Raw genomic sequence first — 14936 nt, forward strand, 5'->3', positions numbered from 1 at the left:
ATGGGTGGCTGTACATCACTGTTGATCCTGATAATCCCCAACGCTTATCTCTTCTTAACCCTCCAATATCACCGGATTAATGTGGTCGGCATGCATTGGATTCTTGGGACCGGCCGTATGGCTAACTAGGGACCAATTGGAAATCGCTGTACAGAGGATCTCATAAAACACAAAGGGATTATGTGCATCATCCCAATTTGTTGTGATGTCACAATCCGTGCATCTTTCTCCTCTGCAGCATGGTTCCTCCTTTTTTTTTCCTTTTCATTTCTCAAGCTTTTTCAAATGGCCGTGCCACTTTCATATTTTGCATATAGGCTAGTTAATCAGGACCACTTCAAAATATTTGTGTTTGGTCTAGTTTTGTTGATTTGGGCACATCGTTTATTTTTAATTTTAAATTCACAGCATTATTACGAAATTTATGGCATTGGTAAGTGTACCTATTAATGAACCTTATCACGCCAGGATGGTATATATGGCATTTATGGCGTATCCTTAGATATTTGGAAGCATAGAAAATATGTGCGCTATTTCTGTTTTAAAAAGAAAATTCTCTAAAAGGTGTGACAAGAATAGCCATTTTCATCCACCTTTTTTGTATATAGATGTGGCTAGGGTTTGTTGAATTACGTGGCGTGTTACTTGCAAGGGAGGTAACAGGAGACTGTGCTGTGAGGGATCATTTTCTTGTCTTTAAAGATACATTAACACACCATCCTTTATTTAAACAAAGATACCTTAACACCGTCTCCCAACTGGGATTAGTGCTTGGAGCTTCTTTTAATTCGTGTGGTTGGGTTCAAAAGGGATGTTAGATTTGGTTAGTTGGAACAATTAACAAACATAAGTGTACTTTGCCTTCAAAGTGTTGTCTTATATACGTGCAAAAGCTATGCTTGTAGGTGGCCCTGTTTGGTTGCTACTATTCCGTTCCGTTTTGTTTGTTCGAAGGTGGTGATATCAGCCGCAAGGCAGCAAGTATGAGTGTATCGAACTTTTGTCTTTCAAAAAAAAAGTGTATGGAACTTTTCTTTTTAGTATGAGTTTTTCTTCTTGTTCTTCAACGACATGTTAGGATTGAACTCACTCGGTACTTTAATTGCCATTCCAAAAGAATTCTACTATCAGTGCCGTTACAAGTTTTAGAAAACGTTTTTCGAAGTTTGAGTAAGTAACAAAATCTAAGAGGTCTGCAGTAAAATCTTGAAGATAAACATCCACATCTGACAGCCCTAGTAAAACACCTGGCTATGTACTCGTAGGGATTAGTTTGAAATTTTTACAGATTTTGGAAAATGAAACTAATGTGTTATATTACAAAATTTTAATAATTACAGGTTCCGAATTTTAATATTTTTGTTGCAAACAAAAATGAAACCCATAAGAAGCATAAAAGAAAGGGAGAGAAATTTGATTACACGAAGAGCTGGGCCTACTAGTAAGGGCCCGTTTAGATTGCAAAATATTTGCAACAGTGCCACTGTAGCGCTTTCGTTTGTATTTGACAAATTTTATCTAATCATGGACTAACTAGGTTCAAAAAATTCGTCTCGTAATGTACAATTAAACCGTGCAATTAGTTATTTTTTATATACATTTACTGTTCCATGCATGTGTCCCAAAATTGATGTGATGGAGAGAGAGTGTAAAAAGTTGGAATTTTGAGTGCATCTAAACAAGGCCTAAGTAAAGGCCCAAAGGCCCTCTAGGGCCAGCCATTTATCACCCTCCTTCCAGAGCAGGATATCAGGCCAATCATCATCATCTGAATAATGAGATGATGATCATCCACTTAATTGTCACAAACACATCAATCAGCATACATATCAATGGTTACCTCGTTGATATTTCGTTGAAGTCATAACAGTGAACTCTTACTCAGGGTAGCAAACAATGATCAGTGGTGTTAAAAGTGCACACTTATATGATCACTTAATCAGTGGGTTAGTTGCTTTGCATCAAATTCATATCTTCTTCACATGAAAGGTGGGCCCACATATCCATCATTAACCTCTCGCAACAATGAAAGGGCACTTACAGACTCGCAGTCGTGAAAGGTTCAAATGGAGCAAGGATATAGCACAAAAGGTACAAAGAATTGTACAAACAAAATGGAAGTGATTTGTCGATAGGGCAGAACAGGCTCGTCCCTGATTATATCCCAAACAACGCTACTGTAAATCACAACTTTTTTTTTCTCCTCATTCCAGCTTCTCAAGCTCGCCCATCCTCTCTATAATTGCCTGAAAAATATGCAAGTGTTTGAGAATGAATACAACTTACATGTAAAGCAAAAATGCATGTCTTGTTTTCCAGCATAAAGTCTGGAAGTTCCAATGAAGTTCTCAGAAGAAACATAGCACAACAAGATTCTATATACATTTATGTTGACAACTAGAAATGCAGGTGGTGAACTCGCTACTTCAGCTTCCCTACATGCATGCAGTCAGGTGGGTGTGTGTGTGGGGGGGGGGGGGTGGGGGGGGGGTGGGGGGGGGAGGTGATTTATTAAGTTCAGTGAAAGATCTTGTGTTTTTACACCAGAACAAAATAAGGGCGGCTAGCTTTAGAAAAACTGAGAAATATTTGTAGTCCGAAGAGCACCATTTTTAGCTATACTGATGATATATATTCAGCTGATCTCAGTTAAAGGTAGAATAGTAGGTGCATAAAAGAAATCCTTTTTAGCTATACTGATGATATATGTTCAGGAAAAAGTTATAGTGTACCCTTGACTTCTCACTAACTTAAGAAACTCTAATTATGTTCTGTTACATCATATGCTGGGAAAACAATGGAAGCTTCCATCAATATTACTGATACAAGTACCTAATGCATAGTTGACAGCAATATGTATTATGGGAAAAAGTAGTACCCTTTTGCTTGTTTCTTGAAGCTCTCCAGCAAGAATAAACTCATCCAATATCAAGTAGACCTATAGCACACAGCCAAAAAGGTCAAAAAGCAAATTTGCAAATGAATTTCGGCTACAAGAACAATTTATCAAAAACTTAGAAGGTCAAGCAAAATCGACAAAAGTTAGATACTTTAGTTTGGTTTCAAAAAGACAAAAAACTAGAACGGTACGCAATCACATTTGACCTTGATTGTAGCAAACATAAAGTTCACAGTGTTTATTTTCAAATATCAGTTTTAAATAGACTGCTCTCACTTCTCAGATTTGAAGATTTCTTTTCTAATGTCTAATGCAAATACAATTTCAGTTCTGACAATATTGAGCACAGCTTTGGAGATTTCCGTATATGGCAACCTCCCAATGCATAGATAATCATATACTGAATACACTAGGCAGTGTAAATACTGGAGATTTCCATATATACAACCTCCCAATGCATAGGGTAATTATTTTGAATACACTAGGCATGGTGTAAACACACATTTACAGATTATCATTTGATAACCAGAAGGCGTTATTTATTGACACATAAAAAAATGGTGATAAACATAGTACAAGAGTATCGGAAAATTGGGATAAAATAGCTAAAGATTGTTAGGTTCAAATAGGTCAGCAATGTCACACATGCAGGAGTAACATCTTATATTGTTTGCGGATTTCCAGTGGCCCTTTTTATCATCTACACACAGTTCTATAATATCTTAGCAACAAATGACAATAAACACAAGCAACACCAAATAAATGCTAGCACATAGGCATGGCTTTGGTCATAAAAAACTTACTGGCTAATAAAATATTTAACCCTAACGTATTAAATTTCTTTCAGTTGAAAAATGAAACTCTTTCGAACAGTTTTTAAAACTGCATAACAGACTAAATGTAAACACAAGTAATGCTGAAAAAAGAAAAACTTAGGCAGAATACAGTAGCACTAGTTAAAACACACGAAAATTTGGTTACCAGTGAACTTGTTGATAAAGAGAACACTTAAATAGAAACTACTCTTTAAAGTTTAAAGATAAGATGTGATATGATCAATACTTCAACAATATTGCAGATTGCTAGATTAGCCTAGTGAGACATAGCAGTTACCTTGTGGAAGTTAAATACTAAATCAAGTTCACAAACATTGCTGAAGAAATGGTCCAATATCTCAACAAACAAATGGATGCATTCCAAATATGCCAACTCATTGTCAGTGATATCCACGCACATTGAGAAAAAAAGTCCTGCATATCTCCTGTAGATGACTTTGTGTGTACGGAACTGAAAGAGAAGTCCCAAATTAGTTGCAAGGGGAAATAACGAAATTGAACAAAAGCTATAGGACTGGCTATCACACTGATATACAAATAGAAAATATATTACGCACAACTCATCTTCCTTAGCAGTATTTTAGAAATTGAACACTACTCAAAGAGAAATTTTAGATATTTAGGATATATAAGTTTACCATACAATACCAATATTGAGCACTACTCTTAGTGATCAATCTTGAAAACATATCCTAAAGAGGCACTTGTAACTAATATCTACAGTACAGATCTTCTTTACTATTTCAAATCAGTCAGCAGAGTGCTTGATCTTGCTTCTCTTTCATGGTCATATTAAATATCTAATCATGAGTTTCTGGAAGTTAATTATGGATAAAAGGCCCTTTTACAGATGTAATCTTGATTGAGCTATGACATGCTCAATCAAGATTGCATCTGTAACAAATTCTACAGTACAACAATTATCCCATCCTACCAGACAATCTCCCCCAAATCTAACGACAAAAAACTATGGTCAATCTGCATGTTTTTGCATTATTGCTCAACCTAAAAAAAGAGGCAAGCAAGCAGGAACCAACTAAATCCAACATTAGCTATATTGACCGACCTGATTTCATTTAGTACCAAGAAGTCATAACCATGAGTAGTTGAGTACGCAAAATCGAAGATTTTACACTAGTTACCCTCCCGAGATTTCCGAATCGATACCCCAACGACACCTGGGAACAAAAGCAGGAGCTCGAACCACCCACCTCGACGAAGTTGGTGAACTTGGGGTCCCGGTTGACCACGAGCCGATGCACCTGGATTCACATCAACCAAGAACCAAGAAACACCACCACGGGATCAGCAACCAAATCAAAGCTGGAGCCCAGCACCAAGATCAAATATTTCTTGCCCAGAAGGCTCACCGCTCACCTCGTACTCGACCTTGTGCTTCTCCGAGTCCTCGAGCGGGACGTAGTACTTGGCCAGCCGCGTCTTCCCCTGCCGGTTCTGCAGCAGGATGAACCGGATCTGCGCCGGCGAGGCAGATCGAACCAAGGTGAGGAACAAGAATGGATCAATGAAAGAACTGTGACGATGGGATGCGGGTTCGTTACCATGGCGGAGGACGATGTTGATGCTTCAGAATCGGGACGAACAGGGGCGCGATTCGGGGGCAGAGGAAGAAATGAGGAGGATTTTTCGTTTCTCTGTTCTTTTCAGTCGCAGCCGACAGGCGACAGCTTCGTATTCTCCATTTGAAAAAAATTTCTGAGAGGAGACAAGAAACGCGATATCCTTTGAACTACCAAACATTATGTTGTTTGCTATTTTTTTTTTCTCGTACATCTCATGTATGCTCTTGTCTCGCGAGTATAGTAGAATAGTACTACGTTTATTATTTAGGTTGAAATTTAATACGGAGTAGTTGTTTAACTTATTTAGATCGGCAAGATGATGTAGAAGAGCAATCATTTAAATTGGATCGTGGCTATTATGGTTCTGTTTGTCAGAACTGAAAGCAGCTTATAGGTTGATCCTAGGTGGAGTTCTACCAAATATTTTTTCTAAAGAAATATTCTAATCGAGAGCGCACTCCTCGATTGATCCTCATACATATATTTGATCATCTCCACGAGAGAAAAAAATAAAACATAAAAAACACATCTGTTTGGATGCACAGTATTTTTGAAGTTTTAGAAAAATACCGTGATTTTCTAAAATACTTGGAAAGCATGGAGGTGTTTGGATGCAAATTATTTGAAGTTTAGGAAACTGCGATCTCGATAAACCAAGGTTTTTTTAACGTTTTGAAAACTCCACCCTCGTCCTCTTTTTTCGAGACAGAGCTCACGCGCGGCTGGCGCGTAGACCTTTTCATTGGCGTGTTTCTTTTTACGGGCGCTACTTACTTCCCACATCCAGTTTTCTATCTATTTTGATATCTTCTCTACATCCAACTGTGCTTTCATAACGAGCAAAGATGGAACGGATGAGAGGAAGGGCAAAGATACGATTGCTCTGACTCGATTGTTTATTGCCCCTTTGATTTTGCTTTGCCGTAAGCTGCGTCCGGAGTAAGTATCGCCAGCAGCAGCACTTTGCTTGAACCTTGTAGATCAGAAGCCGGGAAGCATGACATCGATTCAATTTCTGTAGCATCTAAATATGTCTTTCCTATAGCATCTAGCTATGTCTTTATATGCTTTATCGATTTGTATTTTATCTTTCAAATCAATTTAGTGTGCCCATTAGATCTAGATATAAGCACACATGAATCTAGGTCTATTAATTAATTATGAACAATCGTGAAGGCCAGATAAAATCAGAGAGACATGTAAAGGCTAGATAAGGTATTTTTCCTAATGTTAGTATACTTGAGATAAAGAATGAGCATTTGTTATGTTACAGGCATAATTATTTTGGCCTTTTAGATACAGATTATATAAACTTACAAAGAGATTTTTTTCATTCTTAAGCATCTGAAGGTAATGATCATTTATAACTGAAACACGGATTGCAGGGAAAAAGAAAAGCAAGAGCACACTGGAGTGATGCACAAATCAAATTTCTTATTTCCACGATGGAGTATCATCTCTCAGCAAGATACCGCGGTCAGAATGGATGGACCAAAGAAGGTTGGAATTGCATGGCCACACGCTTGAACAACAAATACCCTGTATCCAAGTTCAGTGTGGCACATACCAAGGACAGGGAGCAAAGACTCAAGAAAGATAATAATATTGTGAAATCAATTGTTTTCAAGAGTGGATTTGGTTGGAATCCTGACATAAAAATGGTGACAACCATAGATAAGAAATGGAACGAGTTGTTCGAAGAACAACAGAAATGAAGAAATAGGATCGTTGTTGGGATCATTTCTTTCCTTCTGTGCCAATTTAACTTATTTGTAGCTTTCAATTTACTTTGACTTAAGGTCTTTGTAGCTCTCAAGCTCCTCTTTCCTCAAGGCAACAAGACTTTCGAGCACAACATTCTTATTTTTCCTTGGTCTATTTTTGTCAGGATCTTTCTCAGCTCATTTAGCACGCTGATTCATACCACTTGGTGCAGAGTTCTTAAGTCTATCTTTCTTTTGGTTTGTACTGGAATTTTGGCTATTTTCTAGAACACCACTAGGATCACCATATGTTGAATTGGTAGCATTGGTGTTCATCCCATCCTCATCTTCAAAATTAAAGTTAAATTTTGTAGCTTTTCTGCTTGCATCAGGTGATCCCATACCAAAATCTGTACCACTTTCAGGGATACTATCTTCCTGTAAGAATGAGTTTATGTTGCCCTTATCTGACGATCCATCTATTCTCCTTCTGTTGTCCTTCTGCAGCGCTTCCCTTCTGCTACCTTGCCTGACAATATGCAAGGTAATAAAAAATTAAAAAACAGCACCGAAAATGTAATTAACTTAGTGGCTCTCAGGGTTTATAAACATACCATCACAAATATCATATAGATCATCATAGTATGGAAATGTTCTATCCTTATCCCATGACTAAGTGCGTTGCAAAGTTACAAAAGCTGGATATTCTGCCCACACCTAAATTGTTGAAGACGATCAACTGTCTTAAATGGTGCAAATAAGGACACATTACATCAAACAATGGAAACTATATTATTTGTATAAAAACTGAAAATAAAGTACAATTCATGCATCATTTCTTCTATTGCACTGCAAGTAAGCATTGTAGTCTCTCCACATATCATCAGCTATTTTATCCCCTTTTCACTACCCAAAGCTCTTCGTTGGTTTACAGATTGCACATCATTTCTATAGTGTGTATCTCCACTAGGAACATCAACTATTTTCTTCTCCCCTTAATACACGGACCTGATTGTTCAATCCATTGCTCACTTCCCTCATAGGTACCTATAAAACTATGAGGTGCACAATAGGATAACACAATGTCTGCTTGTGAGTCAATAGGATGATGCGACGCATATTTAAGTATTTGAAAACACATTTTCAGAACGCCGATAATACGTTCAACATGATTACGGAGTTGTGCATGCTTTTGATTGAATAACTATCATATCTTACATTGCGATATGGTGCAATGAAGTTTGTTGTATTGGCATATTCTGCATCGACTAAATAAAACGTTCCTTCAGGCATGTAAAAATTATTCTGCAGTGCATCTTGCAACACTCTCGCGTCTGAAGCTGAGCCTTCCCACCTTGCATTAACATGTACAAACCGATTATCAAAATTACATGCAACCATGACATTTTTGACAATGTCCTTTTTGTTATGATATGGATCTTGTAGACGTGGAGCTATGGAAATTGGAACATGTGTTCCATCTATTGCCCCAGTACAGTCCTGTAGAATATTACTCTAGTTAAAATTTTAAGGTACAACAAGTATAAATGGATGTATGATAGTATATGGATGACATTGTTGGTACCTTAAAGTATGGCATAAACTTCGAGTTATTTGAAATTTTGAGCGGAATATTCACCGTCGGCAGTTGTATCAAGCTTCCAATTAACCTGACCATTACTCTTAGTACTATCCCAAAGTATCTACTTATTATCTCACCACTATGTTGGAAGCGCCATTGCAGATCTCGATTGCTTGCATTCTTTGAGACAGCATAGATGAATATAGCTGCTTGTTCTTCAACAGCAACTGCTCTTGTATCCTGTAGAAGATTCCTCTCACGAAGCAAATCCATTGCTTTCTCCATAAGAAAGTCTCTCTTGCAGATTAATTCGTGACCCTTCAAAACTTCTGATACATATACATATTGCTCTCATGGATCGGTGTAGGAACCGACGAAAAAGCACTAGCAAGATTATAGCCAGTGGTGACAGCAAATTCGTCGTCCTCTCTTTGCTTTCGCTCGAAGAAATTTCCCCACATGGTGCCGATTGATGATGGGATTTGGCAGTCTGAACCTATATTCGTACTTAGTGGAGTGGTGGACTACCTTCTGCACATAAATATGAAGATATTCTGTTGCCAATAGAGGGAGCTAACGGATATTGTTTTAAGATCCGATAAAAAAGGAAGGATTAGTATGACCAGTACACAAACAGGTATGATCCGATCAACAAGGAGGATCAAGCACTGCCTTTACTAATTTAAATAGCAGGTAGCTGACGCTGTACACGGATCCACGTGGTTAGATTTTAAGTATGCAGTATTGTCGTCAATACCCAAACAGGCAAACACATCCATGATTTTCCCAAAACTGAGAAACACTGCAGTTTTCAAATACTATTGTATTATATGGGTCTGGTTTTTTGAACTTTGGTTTTCCGATACTATGGTTTTAAGAAACTGCAACATCCAAACTAGGCCTTAGTGCGATGCCCGGCCCAAATACGCTAAAATGTTGTTGGGCCATATGATCTGCTACCTAACCAGCCCAAGTGCTAACGTTCTGGCATACCCAGGGCTACACACACACACACACATATGGAAGGGAATTAAAAAAAAAGCTAGTTTAATTAGCATTGCTGACGGTCAAACACACTATACGCAAGAATATAGCGTAAGACAAGAGATACGAAAATGTAGCGACAGGTTCTTTTCAAGATTTATCATGTTTTAGTTGTTCAAAACATATTCGTATTGCCTGTGCAACCAACCAAAAGAAAGAATAATTCCATAAGGAAAAAAAAAGAGTAAGAAATCTTGTGCACTATGTGAACACGAGTGCCGATTGACTGCACGGACAGTAAATGAAACAAGAAAATAAGTACACAAAAGCAGATATATATACTGTATGCGTGACTAGCTGGGACCTAGTGGCCACTCGATGGCTCGCTTATCCGAGCAGCAAGTTGTTCACCAGATGATGTTAACATGGACTGGTCCATCCAGCAGGTTGCTAGCTATTGGCCAGCCGATTTATTTGTCACACATTGGATCAAGAATTAGCTTGGTTCTCAGAAGATTGCATTGGTTGAATGCTGCCATGATTCATTTTCAGACAGTTCATTTGTCATTTTCGAGAGAGAAAAGGATTTTATTTCGTTTATGGACCCGTAAGGACCATGCCGAAGTTTATTTCATTTTCAGCGGTCTGCATCTTGGATTTATGTGGCACAAAAGTACAAAACTAACATACGTCGAAGTTTATTTGGGAGACGTGGATTACACTTTACCTTATCATAATCTTTATTTGGTTAGAATTTCTTATAGGTCAAACCTTATCATAATCTTTATTTGGTTAGAATTTCTTATAGGTCAATCTCTAATGTGAGTAACAATAGCATATGTTGGGATAGTTGGAATTGTGAGATTACCTAAGTACCTGCACGTAATATAAGTTCCCGTTTGGTTCACAGGGGCTAAATTTTTGCTCTGTCATATCAAAAAGAATCTTGTCATTTATGAGTATTAAATAAAAGGAAAAAAATTCATTTTACTCCCCTCAACAATTCACTTTATCCACTTAACTCCTAAATAAAATTTAGTCTCAAGCTACTACCCCAAACTATTTCAATTGGTCCAATCTAGCCTCTAATTAGATTTCTTTTTTTTATTTCTCCACTTACAAGTAGAATTTGAACTTTAAATTTTGCAATGTAACTTATAATATGATGCACTATGCTAGAAAAATACGTTATGATTTTTTTCATGAATATTTTTCATGCAGAATTGTATTTTTTTTGATAAATTTCGTGTTAAATATTTCCAAATTATGAAAATAACCATGAAAAATTCTTAATATATTTTTTAACATATGACATCATGTTCTCTATCCACTCACAAAATTTAAACTTAAAATTCAATTCGTACGCAGAGAAATAAAAAATTAAAATATCATTAGAGGGTAGATTGGACTAACTGGAATTGTTGGGGGAGTAAATTGAGCATAAATTTTGTTCAGCGGTTAAAGCAGACAAAGTAAATTGTTGAAGGGAGTAAAATGAATTTTTTCTAAATAAAATTTGCGTAAATTTTTTTTTACGCAGATGGGTGCTAATTTGCGAGACGAATATAATTAGCTTAATTAATCCATAATTTGCAATAGTGATGCTATAGTAAACATCTGCTTATTATAGATTAATATATCTCATTAGATTCGTCTCATGAATTAGTTTAGGGATTTTGCAATCAGTTTTGTAATTAAACTTTATTTAATACTACTGAAGAAAAGATTTATAAAAATATATTTTTACGTGACAGGGCTAAAATTTAGCCCTCGAGAAGGAAACACTCCATAAGTACCTCTAACTATTCGACCAACAAGTGGAAATAACAGGCAATTCATTCGTACTTCAACCGACACGGCCACATGCAATCTTTTCTTTTTCTTGAGGAATCGATCCACATTTATACATCACAGGTGGCAGCCATCGGCTTCAAATTGAAGCCGTGGTGAACAAGAAAGAAAGAAGGGGAGAGGAAAAAAGGCACCCATAAACGTGCACGACCGTAGAGACCACACGATGTCCACAAGGGACGGGAGCAAAGCGAGTACCAGAAAGTGTCGGGCACATAGGAGATATTTTTAGACGAGCTTCTTCAAGTAATCAAGTTTTCTCCAGCGGCTTCCTCCGTTCATCCGCCGGCCGGCCATCAGCGCCAGCACGCACGCAGACATGAAGATCGGGTGCGACGCGTGCGGGCGGGCGGAGGCGGCGGTGCTGTGCTGCGCCGACGAGGCCGCGCTCTGCCGCCGCTGCGACGCCGCCGTCCACTCCGCCAACAGGCTCGCCGGCAGGCACAGCCGCGTCGCGCTGCTCCCGTCCACCGCCGGCCCCTCCCCGCCCGACGCCATCGTCGACGGCAGCGGCAGCCACCCAGCCTGTGACATCTGCCAGGTGCGTACGTGCGTGTCCGAAATTCCGAATCATATATATATATATCGGCGTTGTAGGTGCTCGGCATGAATTAACAAATTTGATTAATGCCTCTATCAGTTTGGAACCATAACAAAGCCACGCTAATCACAATACAGAAGAAATACAATTTTCAGTTATCTGCTATATATGCTATTGTTCCTGTTACAAAACGACAAGACCAACAAGCAAGCTACCTAAATATTGGCCAATCTGTCACAAATAAAGCTATAAATTTAGTGCCTTTTTGTGTTGGTCTAGGAAGAGAACTACCATTATTGTTCATATAATACTGTATTCTAAGGGTTACCATTTCTAACTCTTTTGATGCTTCCAAGGATTACGCATATGCACGCACATATCACCACCACCACCCACACAAACACACAGCAAAGTGCTCCTTCCATCACCCTTACGTACTGTACCCTTGCTGAGCGTGCAATTATGTAATAACATGGCTTACTTAGATTACTATGGATTTTGCAGTAAGTTTATGGCTGGAGACTACTCATTTCAAAATCTTCCAATTTCAGCTCTTTCATGTCTATAATTCTGTTATCGTGATGTCAATTGTGTATTATACAGATCATGGATGTTTCGCCATAGTTGGCTTAACCTGTATTCATACCAAAAGAAATAGAAAAAAAATCCAAATTTATTTTAAGGAAGCATGGATGGAGTACCCACAGCCTAAAAGTTCACTAACAATTTTGATTGGGGCATACAGAGCATTAAACCTAGCTTTTTGCTACAGAAGCATGCGTACATCTTGACACAGATAAGGCTACCTATTTCTTCATGAAGAAGATCAATGTAGATCATGTTTTTTTTTGAATAAAAGCAATATAGATCATGTTACCTCACAAAGATTTGGCCGATTGTTGGCTTGTTGGTGCCATTCTCATCAAATGGTCCAGCAGTACAGCGCACGAGAAGTACAGCGACGATGTGACAACCCGTATCTGATTGCATATCTTTGCTCGTGACCTTGACAGCTCTGGTGGTTGCTACTTGCTAGGATAGGTGATGCACAACGCCCGATGCAATGCAATCACGGTCCTGCAACCACAAGTTCGGTTAAATTTCAGTTGAAATCGTGAACTCGAATAATAAATCTGCAGTAAAACGTTATGAATTTGAGCGTAACATGACATAAACAAAGCTCGGAGAACTCTGCCTGGTTTTGCTTTTGCGGTTGATTCATTTTCAGTTCCTCGTACGCGTATAATTTGTATCCGCTGGCAGGAGAAGACGGGCTACTTCTTCTGCCTGGAGGACCGCGCCCTGCTGTGCCGGCCCTGCGACGTCGCCGTCCATGCCGCCGGCGCCCACGTCGCGTCCCACCGGCGCTTCCTCATCACCGGCGTCCGCGTCGGCGCCGGCGTCGACGCCCCCGGCGTCGTAGTGAGCCCAAGCACCAGCAGCGGCAACGGGAGCAGCAGCGCTCCCAGCAACCCGACGACCATGCCCGACAAAGTGCGGCCATCGTTGTCGGCCAGCGCAGCGGCGGCGCGAGAGGGCCTTGGCGGTCAGCAGTGGCCATGGAGTGAGTTCTTGGCGGACGACGCTGGCGTTGGGATGGACCAGCAGGATCTGTGCTGCCCTGCCGGGATCTCTGAACCTGGCTCGTCCAGCCTGACTGGGTGACATGTATGTTCAGATATCATTAAGCTGATAATAATTCATGGCATCAACTGATCCAAGAAATGTAGCATCAGGTGATTTTGCTAGCTTTAGCGTCCTGTGGACCATCTACTTCAAACAACAGATTAACAAAGCGTCGAGCAATCAAATTGCGTCAATGTCTCTGATTCATTGGTATGGTTATGGTCTGCCGGTGTGTGGCGGCGCTCCGGTGAGGAGCTGCATGAAGCAGAGGATGGGAGTGCTTTACCCTGACAGGGAAACGGCCATGGGATGGTTGGAACGTGAGCCGGGGAGTGCCACCATGGCTGGACCGGAGAGTGGACGGAGGCTCGCGCGGGACCGCCGGCCGGGATGGCAGATGCTGGCGGCCATGGAGTGGAGGTGGCCCCCAAAACTTAAGAAAAACAATATTTGCATATAGGCCCCGATCGTTTTCAAATAGCCCCCTTATTTGGATCGCGATTAGTAATCTCGATCCGAGTATTTGCATATAGACCCCTAATAATTTTCAAATAGACCCCTTTGGATCGCGATTATTAATCGCAATCCGAATGTTTGCAGTTAGATCCCTGGTTCCATGGTTTGGATCGGCTCCTCCTTCCTCTGGCCCGCCCGCCGTGCCCTGCCTAGCAAACTTAAGAAGAACGTTGCTGGAAGCTTTTGGCATGATGGAGAACAATCTGAATTTTGCTCATTCTGAAACGACTGAAGCAGATGCGAAAGATTTGCACAACAATCAGAATTCAGAAGCTTTCTGTCGCTCACAGTCAAGTTGGAAATGTTTCAGCTTGCGGCGGCGCGTGGAACGCCGGTCGATGAATAGCAGGCGCGCCGTACATGGGACTCTGCCCCCTGGGTCGCCGCCGCTTCGCGCCTCCAGCAAACGGAAACGCTTTCCTGTCGTCAGCAGTGCTGGGCGAGGACCGCGCCGGCAGCCGATGAGGGCCCGCCTAGCAACCCCAACCAACGCCGCCGACGTCGAAGCCATGGAGACCGCCCTGAGGAGCGACTTCCTGGACCAGGCACAGCCTCTAGGGTCGGGGTTGACCTCGGTAAACCAGGCGACCTCGCTGATTATGGCGGGATCGGACGCCGCGGCATCCACGGCAAAGGGCAAGGTCACGCGCAGCGCAGAGGTTCGTCATGCAGGTGCGTAGGTCCTTGCGTCGGCTGTCGTCGCCGTTGACCCGCCCGGGTGTCTGTCGAAGGACGCGGCGGCGGGACTGCCGGCGTCCTCGAGCAGCGTGGCCGCCGTCGTGCTCCGCCGCTCGCCATCCTGGCGCGATGCGCCC

At 40.6% G+C, this 14936-nt stretch overlaps 2 protein-coding genes across 2 annotated transcripts; one reads left to right on the forward strand and one right to left on the reverse strand.

Annotated features, from left to right (window-relative positions):
* Positions 1-1928: 1928 nt before the first annotated feature.
* Positions 1929-5466, reverse strand: LOC112888158 (AP-2 complex subunit sigma). Its single transcript, XM_025954519.1, has 6 exons — positions 5298-5466; positions 5113-5211; positions 4947-4997; positions 4013-4186; positions 2879-2938; positions 1929-2246 (listed from the first exon to the last, which is right to left on the reverse strand). Exons 1-6 carry the CDS (start codon positions 5298-5300, stop codon positions 2205-2207), a joined length of 429 nt encoding a protein of 142 aa, XP_025810304.1. The 5' UTR covers positions 5301-5466; the 3' UTR covers positions 1929-2204.
* Positions 5467-11537: 6071 nt separating this feature from the next.
* On the forward strand, positions 11538-13799 carry LOC112884668 (B-box zinc finger protein 23-like). The gene is made up of 2 exons (XM_025950145.1): positions 11538-11979; positions 13243-13799. The coding sequence occupies exons 1-2, from the start codon at positions 11758-11760 to the stop codon at positions 13642-13644; spliced, it is 624 nt and encodes a 207-aa protein (XP_025805930.1). The 5' UTR covers positions 11538-11757; the 3' UTR covers positions 13645-13799.
* Positions 13800-14936: the final 1137 nt, after the last annotated feature.

The sequence above is a fragment of the Panicum hallii genome, chromosome 3, assembly GCF_002211085.1.
Source record: "Panicum hallii strain FIL2 chromosome 3, PHallii_v3.1, whole genome shotgun sequence".
Taxonomy (NCBI): domain Eukaryota; kingdom Viridiplantae; phylum Streptophyta; class Magnoliopsida; order Poales; family Poaceae; genus Panicum; species Panicum hallii.